This window comes from Hyla sarda, chromosome 3 (genome assembly GCF_029499605.1).
Source record: "Hyla sarda isolate aHylSar1 chromosome 3, aHylSar1.hap1, whole genome shotgun sequence".
Taxonomy (NCBI): domain Eukaryota; kingdom Metazoa; phylum Chordata; class Amphibia; order Anura; family Hylidae; genus Hyla; species Hyla sarda.
This window is the reverse complement of record NC_079191.1, coordinates 346,522,666-346,538,435: the sequence shown is the minus strand read 5'-3', so window position 1 is coordinate 346,538,435 and position 15,770 is coordinate 346,522,666. Positions and strand designations below refer to the sequence as shown.

The 15,770-nt window shown below is 45.2% G+C and overlaps 1 protein-coding gene across 4 annotated transcripts in view; it reads right to left on the bottom strand.

Annotated features, from left to right (window-relative positions):
• The window catches only part of RIOX1 (ribosomal oxygenase 1), a 71,960-nt gene that overhangs the window by 17,847 nt on the left and 38,343 nt on the right, over window positions 1–15,770 (bottom strand). For all 4 annotated transcript variants that reach the window (XM_056567490.1, XM_056567493.1, XM_056567492.1 and 1 more), the window contains exon 9: window positions 14,720–14,898. In XM_056567490.1, the coding sequence (XP_056423465.1) occupies window positions 14,720–14,898 (179 nt within the window). The remainder of the gene's footprint in view (window positions 1–14,719; window positions 14,899–15,770) is intronic.

The window sequence follows — 15,770 nt, the reverse complement described above, 5'->3', positions numbered from 1 at the left end:
AGGTACAAAGTGATCGGTTAAAAAACATGTGCATTATATCTTTCTTGATTAAAGGGACAGCCCTTCTCTGATTGGAGGTTAATAGTGACATCATCAAAACATCAAGTAAAATTAATAATAAAGTGCAGATTCTTACTTACAGCAAAATGTACACAATATATAGAGAACAGGAGAGGACTCCACATAGCATCAGGAATCTACTCACACCATTCGATCTACTGTGTTCGTCCCAGATCGCGCTCATTAACCATACATGGTTTGTAAACATTCGCAGTGCAGCTGCGCATAGCCACATCACCGAAACTTTTCCACCTTCGTGACATCTGTTCCGCCCTCTCTCAATTCAGACTCATCAGCCTCTGCGCGCATGCGCCGAATCCCGGCGCTCGCGAAGAGTAAAGGCAGTGGGCTCCAGTCTAATGCGCCTGCAACCCGGCGCAGCGCATAAGACTATAGGCTGCTCCACTGAACTAAAATTGTACTTCAGCAAATTATACAGGAACACTATATGGGGCATATAAAAAAACTGAAAAATGGCCTATAACAACGAGAAAAGTATATCCATACTACACAGGCAAAGAAACGTAGAAAAACGAAAATTTAAAAAAAGGATGCTATTGTGGATGCTCCCTCCTCTTCTCTTGACAGTGACTGTGGAGCTATGTTTCACAATCTATAAAGAGAAATATATATAAAATTTTACCATCAGTTTACAGAAATAAAAACCAAAACCGACCTTGCACATAAGAAAAATGTATGTCTAGGAACAGGATGCCCAAAAAAAGAAAAAGAGGCAAAAATAAAAAAAGTGAAAAAATATATATATTTTTTAAAGTGAAAAATTTAAAAAATTGAAAAGGGGAAAAAAAAAAAAAATAATAAAAAAGGAGATTTTTTAACACTTACCGTAAAATCTCTTTCTCGAAGGATCCATTGGGGAAAAAAGACCGTGGGTGTATGCTGCTGTCTCTAGGAGGTATGACACTATGGCAACAAAGAAATCGGCTCCTCCCAGCAGGATATACCCGCCTCAAAGCCCTGAGGTAATCAGTTTTAGCACCAGAGCAATAGGCGACAACCGACAGGTCAAGGAAAAAACACAAACTGTCCGAGAACCAGAAGAAAAGATATAAGTGAACACACCCTCGGACAGAGAACCAAAGAGAAACCCAAAAGGGCGGGAGCTGTGTCCCCCAATGGATCCTTCGAGAAAGAGATTTTACGGTAAGTGTTAAAAAATCTCCTTTTCTCTATTGCCTCCATTGGGGGATACAGACCGTGGGACGTACCAAAGCCGTCCCTTGAGTGGGCAGATAGTCAGGCAGACGGCTGTTCCACTGCCGCCTACAGCAGTTTACGGCCCAGACTAGCATCAGCCGATGCGAAGGCATGAACCCGGTAGAACCTCGAGAAAGTGTGCAAAGACGCCCAAGTAGCCGCCTTGCAAATCTGCAAGGCCGAGGCTTTGTTCTGGAGAGCCCAGGATGCCCCAACAGAAACGGGTAGAATGAGCCACAATCCTGAAGGGAGGAATCTTCCCCCTACAGCGATGGCAGACTACGAGAAGTGGTAGCCTTGGAAGCAGGTTGTCCCTTACGACGACCTTCCGTAAGGATGAAAAAGGAATCGCACTGACGAAACGAAGAAGAGATAGATAGGTATTACCTAACAGCTCAAACCACATCCAGTTTGTGGAGCAAATGCTCCCTAGAATGAGAAGGAGCGGGAAAAAAAGGACAGAAGAATAATGTCCTCATTGAGATGAAAGGCCTAAACAACCTTAGGCAAAAAGGAAGGATCTGGCCAGAAGATAACCTTGTCCTGGTGAAGCACCAGAAACTGAGAACGGCAGGAAAGAGCTGCCAATTCAGATACTCTCCGAATGGAGGAAATAACAAGAAAACGCCACTTTCCAAGAAAGGAGGCGCAGGGACACCTCCCCAAGGGGTTCAAAAGGTTCAACTTTGAGTACCCCCAGAACCAGATTCCAGGCCCAAGGGGGAGAAGATGACCGATAAGGAGGGGCAGCATGCGCCACTCTTTGAAGGAAGGTCCGGACATGAGAATTAGAAGCCAGAGGACGCTGGAAAAGAATAGAAATGGATGAAACCTGACCCTTAAAAAGGGAACTGAGAGACAACCCCAGTTCCAATCCCAACTGCAAGAAAGAGAGAAGTCGGAAACCGAAAAGGTAACAGGACACAAGACCTGAGCTTCACACCAACTGAAATAAGACAGCCAGGTACGGTGGTAAATTTTTGCCAAGGAGGACTTACGAGCCTTGAGCATGGTGCGAAGGACCTGGGAAGAGAAACCGCGTCTCTCAAAACCGCGGTCTCAACCGCCACACCGTCAAAGCAGAGACAGTAATAGGGGTGGCACAGGAGACCTGAGATAGGAGGTCTGGACAATAGGGAAGGCGCAACGTTAAGTCGTTCAGGAGCCTGACCATGACGATGTACCACGCCCGCCAGGCCCAGACTGGGCCACTAGAATGGCGGAAACATCCCACTGAGAGTTTCCTCAAGACCCCCAAAAAAGAGAAGAAAGGGAGGAAACAGACAAGGTAGGGCAAGGCTCGACCAAGAGAGGAAAGCTTTGGATGTGGCGGGACAAGCAGAGGTCCACGCCTGGAGCGCCCCAGGGGTTGCAGATCACAGCAAACACCCCAGGATGTAGGGACCAGTGGCCTTGGAGGACCGGCCGAGAAGATCACATCCCAGAGACAGCCAGACTGAAGATAACTGAGATGGACGGAAACCTGAGTTCCGCCCAGGAGGAAAATTCCCAAGAAGCAAGCAAAGAAAGAATTGCCCTAGGCCCCAAAATGTTGAAGGGGAAAAAGCTTCTCGGGGGGCCAAGACCCCAGGCCGGGCGGTCCCTGAAAACACCTCCCCAGTCTGACAGACTGGCAGGGATGGACAGGAAGGAACACCGCCGAAAAAAATGAGGGGGAAAACGAAGCCACCATAGAAGGGACCAACAAGACTGACGAGAGAGAACGATCTTGCAGCCGAGAGACAATGGAGACCTGTCACACCGGAAGAAAATCACCAGTTGAAGAGGTCGATGATGAAACTGGGCAAATGGCACGGCCTCTATGGCCACCGCCAATCGACCCAGGACATCCATGCAAAAGCGAATGGAAACTGGAGCAGGGAGCCGAAGGCATCAGACTCTTGAAAAGAGTCAGCGGAGTCGAAAGCGGGCAGAGGCCGCATCGAACTGGAGCCCCAGGAGAGCGGTTGGGCTTGTCCCAAATGACCATCCAACCGAAGTGAGACAAGGTCTGGAGGTTGAGACAGACTCTCCAGGATCTGGGTCCTGGCTGGAGCTCAGATCAGGAGGTAGTCCAAATAAGGAATCACGGAAACAACTGTTGTCCGTAAAAAGGCTATCACAGGCGCCAGGACTTTGGTGAAAGTCCGCGGAGGAGTGGCCAGACCGAAATGGATAACCACAATAGAAATGACCGTCCGGAACTGCAGAGCGGAGGTACGGCTGATGACCGGGAAACAATGAGAAGTGGAGGCAGGCATCCTTGATGTCCACCGAGGAATGAAAACTCCCCTTGAACCATGGACGCCAGCACCGAACGGAGAGACTCCATTCGGGATGGGAACGCAAGATGCTGGCCGAGATACTCGAGAACCAAGACTGGGCGAACAGAGACGCCTTTCTTGGAGACCACAGAGAGGTTGGAATAAACCTCGAAAAACGTTCCCCTGAAGCTGCATGTCCAGGCATCCCGGAGGGTGAGAGGCGACCAACCACCCGAGAAAGGTCGGCGGGTGGGGGGCGACCCTTCAGGCCGAGGAAGGCCTACGGGTGCCTGATGGGGCCGCCAAACGTCCGGAACGGATAGCCGACCTCCGGGAGGAATGGGATCGGAAAGAGGAGCCCTCTTCCCATGAAGGCGCCTGGCTGGACCCTTTGTTGGTACCGCAAGGAGAACTTACGACGGAAAGCGGTTCTGCGAGTCTTACCAGAGGTAATAAAGAACTCTTTTTCCGCCCGTCGCCTCACTTCCTGAAGGTGGCGTCCGCATTCCAGGCTTAAAGCCACATGAAGGGACGGTGGCTACCAGGTAGCTTGTGGTAAAGGCAGCACAGCGGCTGCACATGGAAGCAGAACACCGAAAAATCTCCGGCTGCAGAGCATCGGAGAGCTAGATTAAATAAATCCTCCAGAGGGATCTTGAAGACTACCCTGGCGGAGTTGGAAGACCATACTAAAAGGGCCTTTGACACCCAGGCAGAAGCAAAAGCAGGAAGAACCTGCTGCCTCAAGGGCAGAGATTGCCAAAATATCCACCTTCATGTCTGCTGGATTCTTGAAGGCAGCCGCATCAGCCAACGGTCAGAAAGGCGCCTTAGAGAGGCGGGAGACCGGCGGATCCACAGTTGGAGAGGAGGTCCACCGAGCAATGAGGTCCTTGGCAAAGGAATACCGCGCTTGAACCTTCTTCGTTTCCTGAAACTTCTTGTCAGGGTGACTTCCGGCGGATACCCGCAGGGCGTAAAATTCAGCGCGAGAGCTGAAAGTCTTGAGTGCCAGTGGGGCACAAAGAAAGGAGACTTCTGGAGCCACGTCCGAAGTTCCTGGGTCCTTTAGATGGAAGGAGTCTCTTATGGCCGCAACCACTGAGTACACCACATCAGGCACATCCGTGTGGTCCTCTGAGTCAGAGGCCGAATCAGAAACCTCATCCACAAGTTCTCCAGGTGAATGGGAACGAGGTGAGGCAGCCCTGGAAGAGGTCGGACACGATGAAAGGAAACTTCTGGACCACGTCCGAAGTTCCTGGGTCCTTTAGCTGGAAGGTGTCTCTTATGGCCGCAACCAATGAGTACACCATATTAGGCACATCCGTGCGGTCCTCTGAGTCGGAGGCCGAATCAGAACTTCTTCCACAACTTCTCCAGGTGAATGGGAATGTGTGAGGCGGCCCTGGAAGAGAGAGACGGATCTGGTACGCGGGTCTGGAGAGCCAGAGCGGCGACCCTGGGAGCATTCTCTAGAGGAGCGATGCTTGCTACAGGTCGGAGTAATGGGGCAATGCCTGCAAGGGGAGCGCACGTGCCTGCCAGAAGACTCGGGGGATGAGTCAGAGGACACAGCCCTATGATGCTGCGAGAGCGTCAGAATAGGGGGAGAGCGGGACCCTCCGGAGGGCCGGTGTAGGGAGGGCCTCTCCATGGCAGTCCCCCATAACAGGAGACCTGAGCCAAGTCGGATATAGACTGGGAGAGGGAGGGAACCCAGGCTGGAGGGGCGGCCGGACCCACTGGGTCTGGAAGAACAACCGGGGTAGAGTAGCAGGGGGTCTGGGGGAGCAGTGGAGCAGGCAGAACAAGTGGTTCAGCAGAATTAACTGAGTAAAGGAGTGGCTAACACTCCAGTTAACTGTTTAGAGGGAGGCCGTTCTGGGCCTCTCTCACCCAAGACTGTGTTCCATTTCACTGTGTTGCTGATACAGTCTGCATATCTTACTGTTTCCCATGCCTTGAGATCCCCATAGACCACAATGGACCTATTTTAAAAATTAAACCACAACACTGTAACACACTGTCCCACCCCGGGACTCGAACCCGTGGTGGTCTCCAGCTGTCAGAGAGGAGAAATTGCGTCCAATAGCAAGGGAGGGGCGTGTTAGGAGCAGGGGGCACCGCTGATTGGCCCCTGCCACCATAATCGCACGCACAGCGCTGATTGGTGCACAGTTCGCGCCCAGAGAAGCTTCTGCGGCCCTGGGTGGGCGGACTTAAAGCGCACCGGGCCACCGAAGTATTAACAAGAAGTCCCGTAATGGCGCCCACTCCTTGCCTTGCTCCTTGACGAAAGCATAGGAAGAGGGATCCGCACATGACAGAAGACTCATTACAAGCCACCGAGAGGTCGTGCCAACACCCCCAGGGGTCGACGCTAGTGGCAAATATATCTTCTGTGACTTTATCTGATATTGAGAGGCGGGTATTGGAGAAGGGACTTTCATACTGCCATACCAAAGAGACAGATTGGTTTAATTTACATATTGATTTAGAAGCATTTTTTCGTAGATTGAGGTTGAAAAGTTATTTTGATGAGGTATCTGTGAAATCTGATGGAGAAAAAAAAAACAAAAAATAAAAAACACAATGTTGACTCTCTGAGAGGTTGGTTTATTTAATAAAAGTGATTACCAACCTCCCAGAGATAACAGTGTAGTGGAGGCATATATTCAAACAGTCTCTAAACAAGTTGAGGAGCTTAAGCAAAAAGGAGGGACCAGAGGATAACACAACGTGTCTCAAGCAGAATTTGAGACTTTGAAGAGGTTGGAGACCAATCCTGACATTACTATCAAGCACGCGGATAAGGGAGGTGCCATCGTTGTGATGGACACCCCCCTTTATATTGCCGAAATTGAGAGACAGGTAGCAGATAGACAAGTGTACCAAAAACTAACAATTACATTGACGTGATCTAAGGTGATACAAGGTGCTCAACCCCAAGTGCAGTTGTGCACCTACGTTGGAGTGGAGGACCTGCACCGATGGATCACAATATGGTTTCACTACTGTGGTTAATGTAAACAATAACATTAGCTAACCCTCAAAACTGATGTAAAACTGAGACATTAGCCAGTAGGGATCGACCTATTATCGGTATGGCCGATATTATCAGCCGATAATAACCATTTTGGGCATTATCGGTATCGGCAATTACCTTGCCGATAAGCCGATAATGCCCCGCCCCCAACGCACCACGACCGCCCCCCCGAACCGCCGCACCGCGACCGACCCACCGTGTCGCACCCCCCACCGTAGTGCTGGGCGGTATACCGGTATGGATTTTTGCCCATACCGCTATACCGGTCGGTCCCCTCCCCCACCCTCCAAGTCAATAAAAAAAATTAAACTTACCCGTAATGGGGGTGGTCCGGGCCATCCATCCTTCCTGTAGTGTCCGGCGGCATTCCGGTCCGGGCTGTCCTTCTCCGGGGGTCATCTTCTCCACTCCGGGCAGGCTCCGGCCTAGTACGCTGCATAGACGCCGCTACGCCGTGACGTCAGGTGCGTCGCTGCGCACGGGCGTCACTGCTGCGTTACTAGGCCGGAGCCTGCCCGGAGTGGAGAAGATGACCCCTGGAGAAGGACAGCCCGGACCGGTTCACCCTCCACCCGGAATGCCGCCGGACACTACAGGAAGGAAGGATGGCCCGGACCACCCTGACAGGTAGGGGGAGAGAAGCGGGTGGTGGCGGTCTATGGCACCGCAAAAGCCACTGCAGTGCATTGATTTAAAGCGCCTGCTTTAAATCAATGATCTGCAGCGGTGTCGCGGGGGGATAAATAGCCGATAACTTATACCAGAATATCGGTATAAGTTATCGGCTATCGGCCCTAACCTCCACCGATTATCGGCCCTAAAAAAAAACTATATCGGTCGATCCCTATTAGCCAGTATATCCTTATATGAAGGACCCACTTGAGCCCGCACACCACGCCACGGTTTCTCAGATGGTGCGGGACCTATCCGCTAACCTACCTGGCCATATAAATAAAACCAGGAACCAAAATACGGCAGCCATAGGTCTGACCTGCAGATTGCTCCTCAGTCACCTCCAGTGTGGACTAGGCACACATACAATGGGAGGGAGTAGACAAGCTACAAGCCCCACCCCTGGTTGGTTCATTTATAGCAGGCCTCACAGGTGAAACCCTAATGCTACCCAGCAAGATAAAAGGGTGCATTAGTATAAGCCTTAAGCAAATACATATCGGCTTATATTTGAATGAACATGGTTATAGTAGGAAACTCAACCCCAGATGCAGTTGTGCACCTTTGCTGGGTGGAGGTCCTGCACTTGTACACCGTTGCTAAGGGCGATATCCCCAGCAAAAATTGCATACAATGGAGGATGCCTGCAAACGGTCACAAAAACTAAGTTGTGATCCTGTGGGGAAAATGAGGATGGGGATTTGAGTACATTTTTGATACAAAGGTTTCCTCACACTCCTGTCCTATATGTCTTGCCGAAGATTCACAAGATTCTGCCGAGTCCCCCCGGAAGGCCTATTGTCTTCGGGAGGGACTCTGTTCTATCCAGTGGCAACACATTTGGACAAGATTTTGAAATGTTATGCCACGAGTGCAATATCCTATATACAAGACACTACTGATTTTATCAATAAGATTAGTGTCTTGGATTGTCCCCCCACAAGCAACCTTGGTCTCCTTTGACATTGTCAATCTATATACCTCAATAGACCATGATTAAGGTATAGCTGCGGTAAAAAAAAAAGTTTGGATAACGCTTTGGTCCCTGGTCGTGTCTGTTTCTTTGTTCTGAATTTATTGGGAGTCATCCTCAGGCAGAACAATTTTCTGCTTGGGATGACTTCTATGTCCAGAACAGAGGAACAGCCATGGACTCAAATGTAGCGCCCACCTACGCGAACATTTACATGACGGACGTAGAGACAAACTACATTTACACCTACCCTTTTTTTCGATGTGGATACTTTGTATCGATATATCTATGATACCTTTGTTATCTGGACAGGAACGATGGACCAATTAAAATTACTTCTTTGAAGAATTGAATCAGATATACCCTGAATAAAAATTCATGATGGTGACATTTGGGGAAGCCCTACAATTTCTAGATACCACTGTCTCTATATGTGATAAACTGGTGACGGACCTATATGTTAAGACTTCAAATGAATAGAGAGCAGGAATGGCACTCACCGCACGCTTCAATTTTCTTCCTTTATTCCAAAAAAGTGCAGGTTATAAAAGGCATTGTTCACCTGGCAAGGTGCAGACGCCAGCTTGTGTGCACACAGGTCACAATTGTTTCGCTCAACTGAGCTTCAACGGACCCTCCCCATCCTGTGCTCACGCATCCATTAAAACACCTTACCTGGATGACGCAAGCACTAGGGCGGGGATTACAAACAGTTAAAAACAAGTGAAAAAATACAAAATACATAGTTTAAAACCAAAAATAGGCAAAGTTTAAAGAAATACTCCAAAATCAATCCGGTCATTTAGACCAGCATATTCTTGAGCACCGGTCTTTAGTATCCAACGAGCTTCTATTTGTCTTAGAGTTTTTTCATTATCTGCTCCTGCTCGACATATTAACCGCTTAATTCCCATGAATTTGAGTGCTTGTGTCGCCGTTGTGTACAGTGTTAACGTGATCTATAAGTCTGGGTGAGCCTTTCTTTGACTTCACTGACCAGACATGTTCACGAAACCGGGTATTAAGAGCACGAGTAGTGCTCCCTATGTAGAATTTACCGCAGGTGCAAATTAAAGCATACACTGTGAACGGTGTCCTACAACAAATTAATTCAGTTATATTTTTTGTGTGACCTCCTATTTGTATAAATTAGGAGCAAAATAGGGGCACCACTTACAACGGCCACATTTGAAGTTTCCTACTGGGGTACCTTTTTCCAACCAAGTTTTATTGCCATGTTTTTCCACAAATTTACTCTGAACTAACTCATCTTTTAAATTCTTTGTTCTTTTAAATGTTATCAAGGGCTTATTTAGTCGCATATCCCCCAAAGGCAGGATCTCTTGAAATTAAATGCCAATTTTGGCAGATAGCGTTTTTTATTATGTCTGCGGCCGGGCTGAATTTAAAAGAAAATGCAAACCTGTTGTTTTTTTATGTCTTTTGTTGGGGAATTTTTTTGTGCTTGTTTCTTCTGTATTAATGTTTTTCTATTAGTTTTCCTGGCTTTTGTTAGTGCTTTCAAGAGAATATCTTGCGGATAGCCTCTTGCTAATAGACACTGTGTGAGGGAATAAGCCTGATCTTCAAAACTGTCTTCCTCGCTATTAATTCTGCTCAACCTCAAATACTGTCCATACGGAATTGCGTTCCTGGTATGTGCAGGGTGGAAACTTGAGAAATGCAAATAAGAATTTGAGGCTGTACTTTTTCTAAAGCCTTTTGCTATTAATTCCCCATTTTCCACCATAACATGCACATTCAGGAATTCCAGTTCCGATTTGCTACATTTGCTGGTAAAGCGCATGTTCATCTTGTTCACATTTAGCATGGCTACAAATTGATTGAACTCTTCTACAGACCCACTCCATAACATAAACACGTCGTCGACTAAACGGAAAAAACAACGGATAAATTTAAGGTAGGGATAATTAAGGCAGAAAATATACTTTTCCTCAAAAAGGGCAAGAAAAAGGTTAGCCAGTGTACATGCAACCGGGGTACCCATCGCGGTACCCCGGTTTTTTCTGTACCACTGGTTCCCAAATTTGAACACGTTGTTTTTGAGGATGAAGGAGAGGGCTTCGCTTACAAAATTTATATACTTTTCACTTTTTTCAGCTCTCACCAAGATTTCCTCTACACACTCAACGGCCAGTCCCTGGGGAATCCTGGTATAGAGACTCTCCACGCCTATTGATGTTAAAAGGAGGTCTTCCTGCCAGGAGACGCCGTCGAGTGCACAGAGGAAATAATTGGTGTCCTTTATCAAAGAAGGGACATCCTTAAGAAGGGGTCTGAGGAGCCAATCAGTATATTTTGATAAAGACTCAGAGACCCCACCCCGGAGACAATGGGTCTCCCGGGTGGGGCCTCCAACATCTTATGAATTTTTGGTAGAAAGTACCAATTTGGTTCTTTTGGTACTTCTGGATATAAGCGTTCTGCGAGTTTTTCTGAAAGAACTCCAAGCTCTGTTTGTCTTCTCGGAAAAGACTGACTGCAAGTTATTCATGGGGTTTTTTGGCAATTTTGTATATGTTTCAACATCATTAAGTTGCCGCAAGGCTTCATTCCCATAATAATCTCTTGATAGTAATACCGCGTTTCCCCTCTTTATCAGCTTTTTTTAAATAATTATTTCTTTATGAGATTTTAACCATCTGAGGGCACTTTGCTCTTCAGATGTAAGATTCGGGGGAACGCGGGGGTACACCAAGGCTCTAACATCAGAAAATACTTTATGCTGAAAAATATCAATATTCCCTCCTGGTGTAATAGGCGGAGAGAACTTAGACCTTCTACCTCCTTTAAATTCCTCTATTTCTATTACTTCCTCTTCTATGTTAGACATTTCAGGTACACCCATTAATTCAAATAGAGAAAGCAAACCCTCTCTTTCTGTGTTGTCCATGTCCTTCATGATACTAAAACCCAAATGTCCTACTACCGCTGGTACCTCGCCTTCTTTTCTGCCCCTTTCTAGGACAGCCTTATTTTCTTTATCTGAAAAAAACGTTTTCAAATTTAATTTTCGAATGCTGCGAAAAAAAAAAAAAATCGATCTCAAATTCCTCTAGATTGAACTGTTCAGTAATACAGAAGGTCAAACCCTTTTTCAGTAAAGATTCTACACCGGGTTGCAATGCTAAACCAGAAAGATTTATTACGGCAGGTGCGTCTTAAGACGCAATCCTCCTTCAAGTTCATATGCTTGGAAACGAAGTCCATATTATTCAGGGCGGTTAATGCCGCTCCGCTTGCCATGCAACCCATTTCCTTTCTGGCTTTTTTCTTTTTCCTTCATCCTCGTCTTGTCAGTCTTTTTTCTTTACCAATTGTTTCTCCACCTCCTCGTTTTTTGATGAATTCTGGGGTTTGTGCACAATAGCAGATACATGCGTTTTCTGCAGCATAGCTTCAATTTCTTCCGAACTGCTGGAATCCGATTCTGTTGTCCAGGTATCTGAGAATTTCTTATTTGGTTAATCTTTCTACATGGTTTTCCACCTCTTTTATATTGTTGGTTTTTATTCTTATTATTTTTCTTTACAAAGATGGTACCATTTTTATAGTCATTGCGATCCCGCAGAAATTTGTCTCTCTTTGACCTATATGTTAAGCCCACAGGTAGGAATAACCTAAGGAATAAACCCAACAGCTTCTAATAGTGAAGCGGATTGCATTCACACCCGAGAAACTGGATGGGAGGATAGATGAAATGTGAGAAGTTTCAACAAAGAGGGCATCCTAAACGACTTTTACAAAAACACAAACGTAGACTTGACCTAAACACACACAGTGACTTACTGACCAAAAAGGTTAAACACCAGGTTGACAAAATACTGAGGGGGAGATTTATTAAAACCTGTCCAGAGGAAAAGTTGCCCAGTTGCTCATAGCAACCAATCAGATCGCTTCTTTCACTTTGCAGAGGCCCTGTTAAAAATGAAAGAAGCAATCTGATTGGTTGCTATGGTCAACTGGGCAACATTTCCTCTGGACAGGTTTTGATAAATCTCCCCCCATGTGTCTACTTATTCAGTCAACCGTGACAAGATTTCTAGAAACGTAACTGTAATTATCATAACATGTACTAACAATATTTCTTCACTCCCTGTTATGGCCTATAGGAAAGGACACAGCTTTAAAGATAGGTTGGTCACCTCTGATGTGGGGAGCTTCAGGAAGAAGGATGTTAGTACATGGTTGGGCCCATGGAAGGGGAACTTCCCATGCATGGACTGTAGTCATTGCAATAGCATGGTGAAGGGAGACACTTTCTGTCTTCCCCAGATGGGATGTGTCTTTAAAAATCAAACAGATACTTATAGGTCCTCCTATGTAATTTACATGCTACACTGCCCTTGTGGCCTATATTATATCGGTGAAACTATTAATGAATGCAGAATTAGTTTAAATGGACACAAGTCCTCAATATGTACTGGAAGAGTTGATTTACCCATTCCCAAATATTTTCATGATGCAGGCCAGAATATCAGAAAATTGAGATTCAGGATCATTGACCATGTCCCACCATTACACAGAGAGGGCGACCGAGAAAAATTGCTCAAACAAAAAGAATTGAAATGGATATATACATTAAATACTTTACAACCAACTGGACTGAAAGGGGTACTCCACTGGAAAACTTAATTTTTTTTTAATCAACTGGTGCCAGAAAGAAACAGATTTGTAAATTACTTCAATTAAAAAATCTTAATCCTTCCAGTACTTATCAGCTGTTGTATGCTCCACAGGAAGTTCTTTTCTTTTTGAATTTCCTTTCTGTCTGACACAGTGCTCTCTGCTGACACCTCTGTCCATATCAGGACCCTATTCCTAGACATACATTTTTTATATGTGCAAGATCGGTTTGGTTTATATTTCTGTAAACTGATGGTAACATTTTATATAAATTTCTCTTTATAGATTTTGACATCGCTTCACAGTCACTGTCAAGAGAAGAGGAGGGAGCATCCATGATAGCATCCTTTTTTACAATTTTCGTTTTTCTACGTATTTTTGCCTGTGTAGTATGGATATACTTTTCTATTTGATATAGGCCATGTTTCTGTTTTTATATGCCCCATATAGTGTTCCTGTACAAACTCTGTGTAATTTGCTGAAGTACAATTTTAGGTCAGTGGAGCAGCCTATAGTCTTATGCGCTGCGCCGGCAACTTTTTTGCTATTTTTGCGTTTGGAATTTTTTTTTGCGTTTACAGTGCAGGATCAGAAACATAATAATTTAATAGTTGGGAGAATTACGCATGTGACATGCGGGGTATGGTCGATGACTGACATTGGAGCAATCTTAGAGGTCCGTCATTGCAGGCAGATGTCAGCTGCTAATAGCAGCAGGCATCTCACGTTTATGACGCGGACCGACCCGCGTCATGTCCTCACCTGACCCATGAGGTACATGTAGGTCATGAGTCGGGAAGGGGTTAAGCCACGCCCCCGATATTATCGGCAGATAATTCACTCAGCTGAAAATGCCATTTTTGGACAATACTCTTCGGTGGCCAACATTTCGGTGTATCCCTACAAAAAATTGTGTTTTCAAATCCACTGGTGCCAGAAAGTTTATACAGATTTGTAATTTCTTTTTAAAAATCTTTAGCCTTCCAGTACTTAACTACAATATGCTCCAGAGGAAGTTGTGTAGTTCTTTTCAGTCTGCTGACTGAGGTGTCAGCCTCTCTGCTGACACCTCTGTCCATGGCTGAAATGGTGCAGAGCAGGAGAGGTTTGCTATAGAGATTTGCACTTACTCTGGACAGTTCCTGAAAAGGACAGAGGTGTCAGCCTGGAAAGAACTACACAACTTCCTCTGGAGCATACAGCAGCTGAAAAGTACTGGAAGGATTAAGATTTTTAAATAAAAATAATTTACAAAGCTTTCTAGCACCAGTTGATTTGAAACATTTTTCCACCAAAAGTTAACCCCAAGATAACCCCTTTAGTGCTGGGCCGGCCCAGGGCACTCAGCCCAGCAGTGCGAGACCCTATCCAGCGATGTCGACATGTAGAGAGTTCCTTAACTGTTTTCTAGCTGGACAGGCTGAAAATAAGGCTCCTGGACAGTATACAGCAGTCAGCTTTGCACTGCTGAATAATTTACTCCGCTGAATAAAGCATATACCACGGAATTTCTCATTTAGTGAGCCACATACAGAACGCTATATTCTGCGCACAACAAATGCCTCCAGGACAATGGCTTCCAGACCAGGGCCTAGCTTGCGTGGGTGGTGAACAAATCTGTGCGACTTTGGAACAGTTCTTTTTTTAAAGTCCCACATAATTAATCCTAACATGCGAAATCGGAAACCAAAGTTGCACAAAGTCCATTTTTGCGGCACAAATGAGTGGAGCATTTGTTTTTAAAATTTAAGAACATGGGGTGCGAACTACAAATAGCTCTGGATTTATACAGTGGTTCACTGATCTATCACTATGAAGAAACGGCATCATCCTTACCTTGTCCAGCAGGTCGACCCAACTGTTTCGCTGAAATGAAGAAACCGTTATGTGTAAGGAGTGGGCATCAGGAAGGCAGACACCTTGGTGAATAAACCCTCTAGGAAAGTACAGAAGGTCTCCAGCTTCCAAAATAGTTTCTAAAACAGGCTCCCCGATGTTTCCGTCATTGAAATTAACTGTAGTTAAAATATATAGTTCAATATTTGATTACCAGACCATGAAACAACGACAATACAAGACCATTTAAAAACAAATACTGTCATATATATGGGGTCACGAATAAACAAGCTAAAAAACATACCAAAGTGTAAAATTTATATAAAACTTTCTACATATATAACTTCAGTAGGTTAAAACACCCTATACATTTCTGTTGACCACTGACAACACCTTATTGCTGTGGTGAAAACAGTCACTTCCCTCAAAATAATGTTTCACCTGTTTGTGTACATGTATGAAAAGCTATCCCTGCATTCTCTCTCTACTCCACAAGAATATACATGTAAACTGATAATAGGGGTGTGGAAATAAAAAAATTAAAAAAATAACCCTACTTGTCCTAGGGAGTAAAACGGGAGCACAATATACTTGTCCCTCATGACAATCCACTTGTCCTGGCCAATTTTTGTTTCTCCTCCTTGCCCAATAATAGCCATATCTACAGACCCATTTTGTTTTTTTTTTGTTTGTTTTTGGGCGGGACCGATTGTAATGGCACATTTATTTTTTGATAACATATCCTCAAACAAAAAAAAATGTATTATTGGAGAGGTGAAAATTTCAAAATTATAAAAAAAAAAAAAAAAAAAAAAAAGATAAATTTAGTAAAAAAATTTTTAACGCTATTTACCTTGTGGTCAAGCTAACATGTCCTTTTGATACTTTGGGACGGCCTGGTTACAGCAATACCAAATTTGTATCGTTTCTGTATTGTTTAAATTTAAGAATTTTTTGTAGAGACAAGCTTTCGGGATTCCTCCCTTTATCAAGTCCGAAGCAAATCTAAGCTCACAAGTGGAGGACACAGGTTACATCTCACAAATATGCA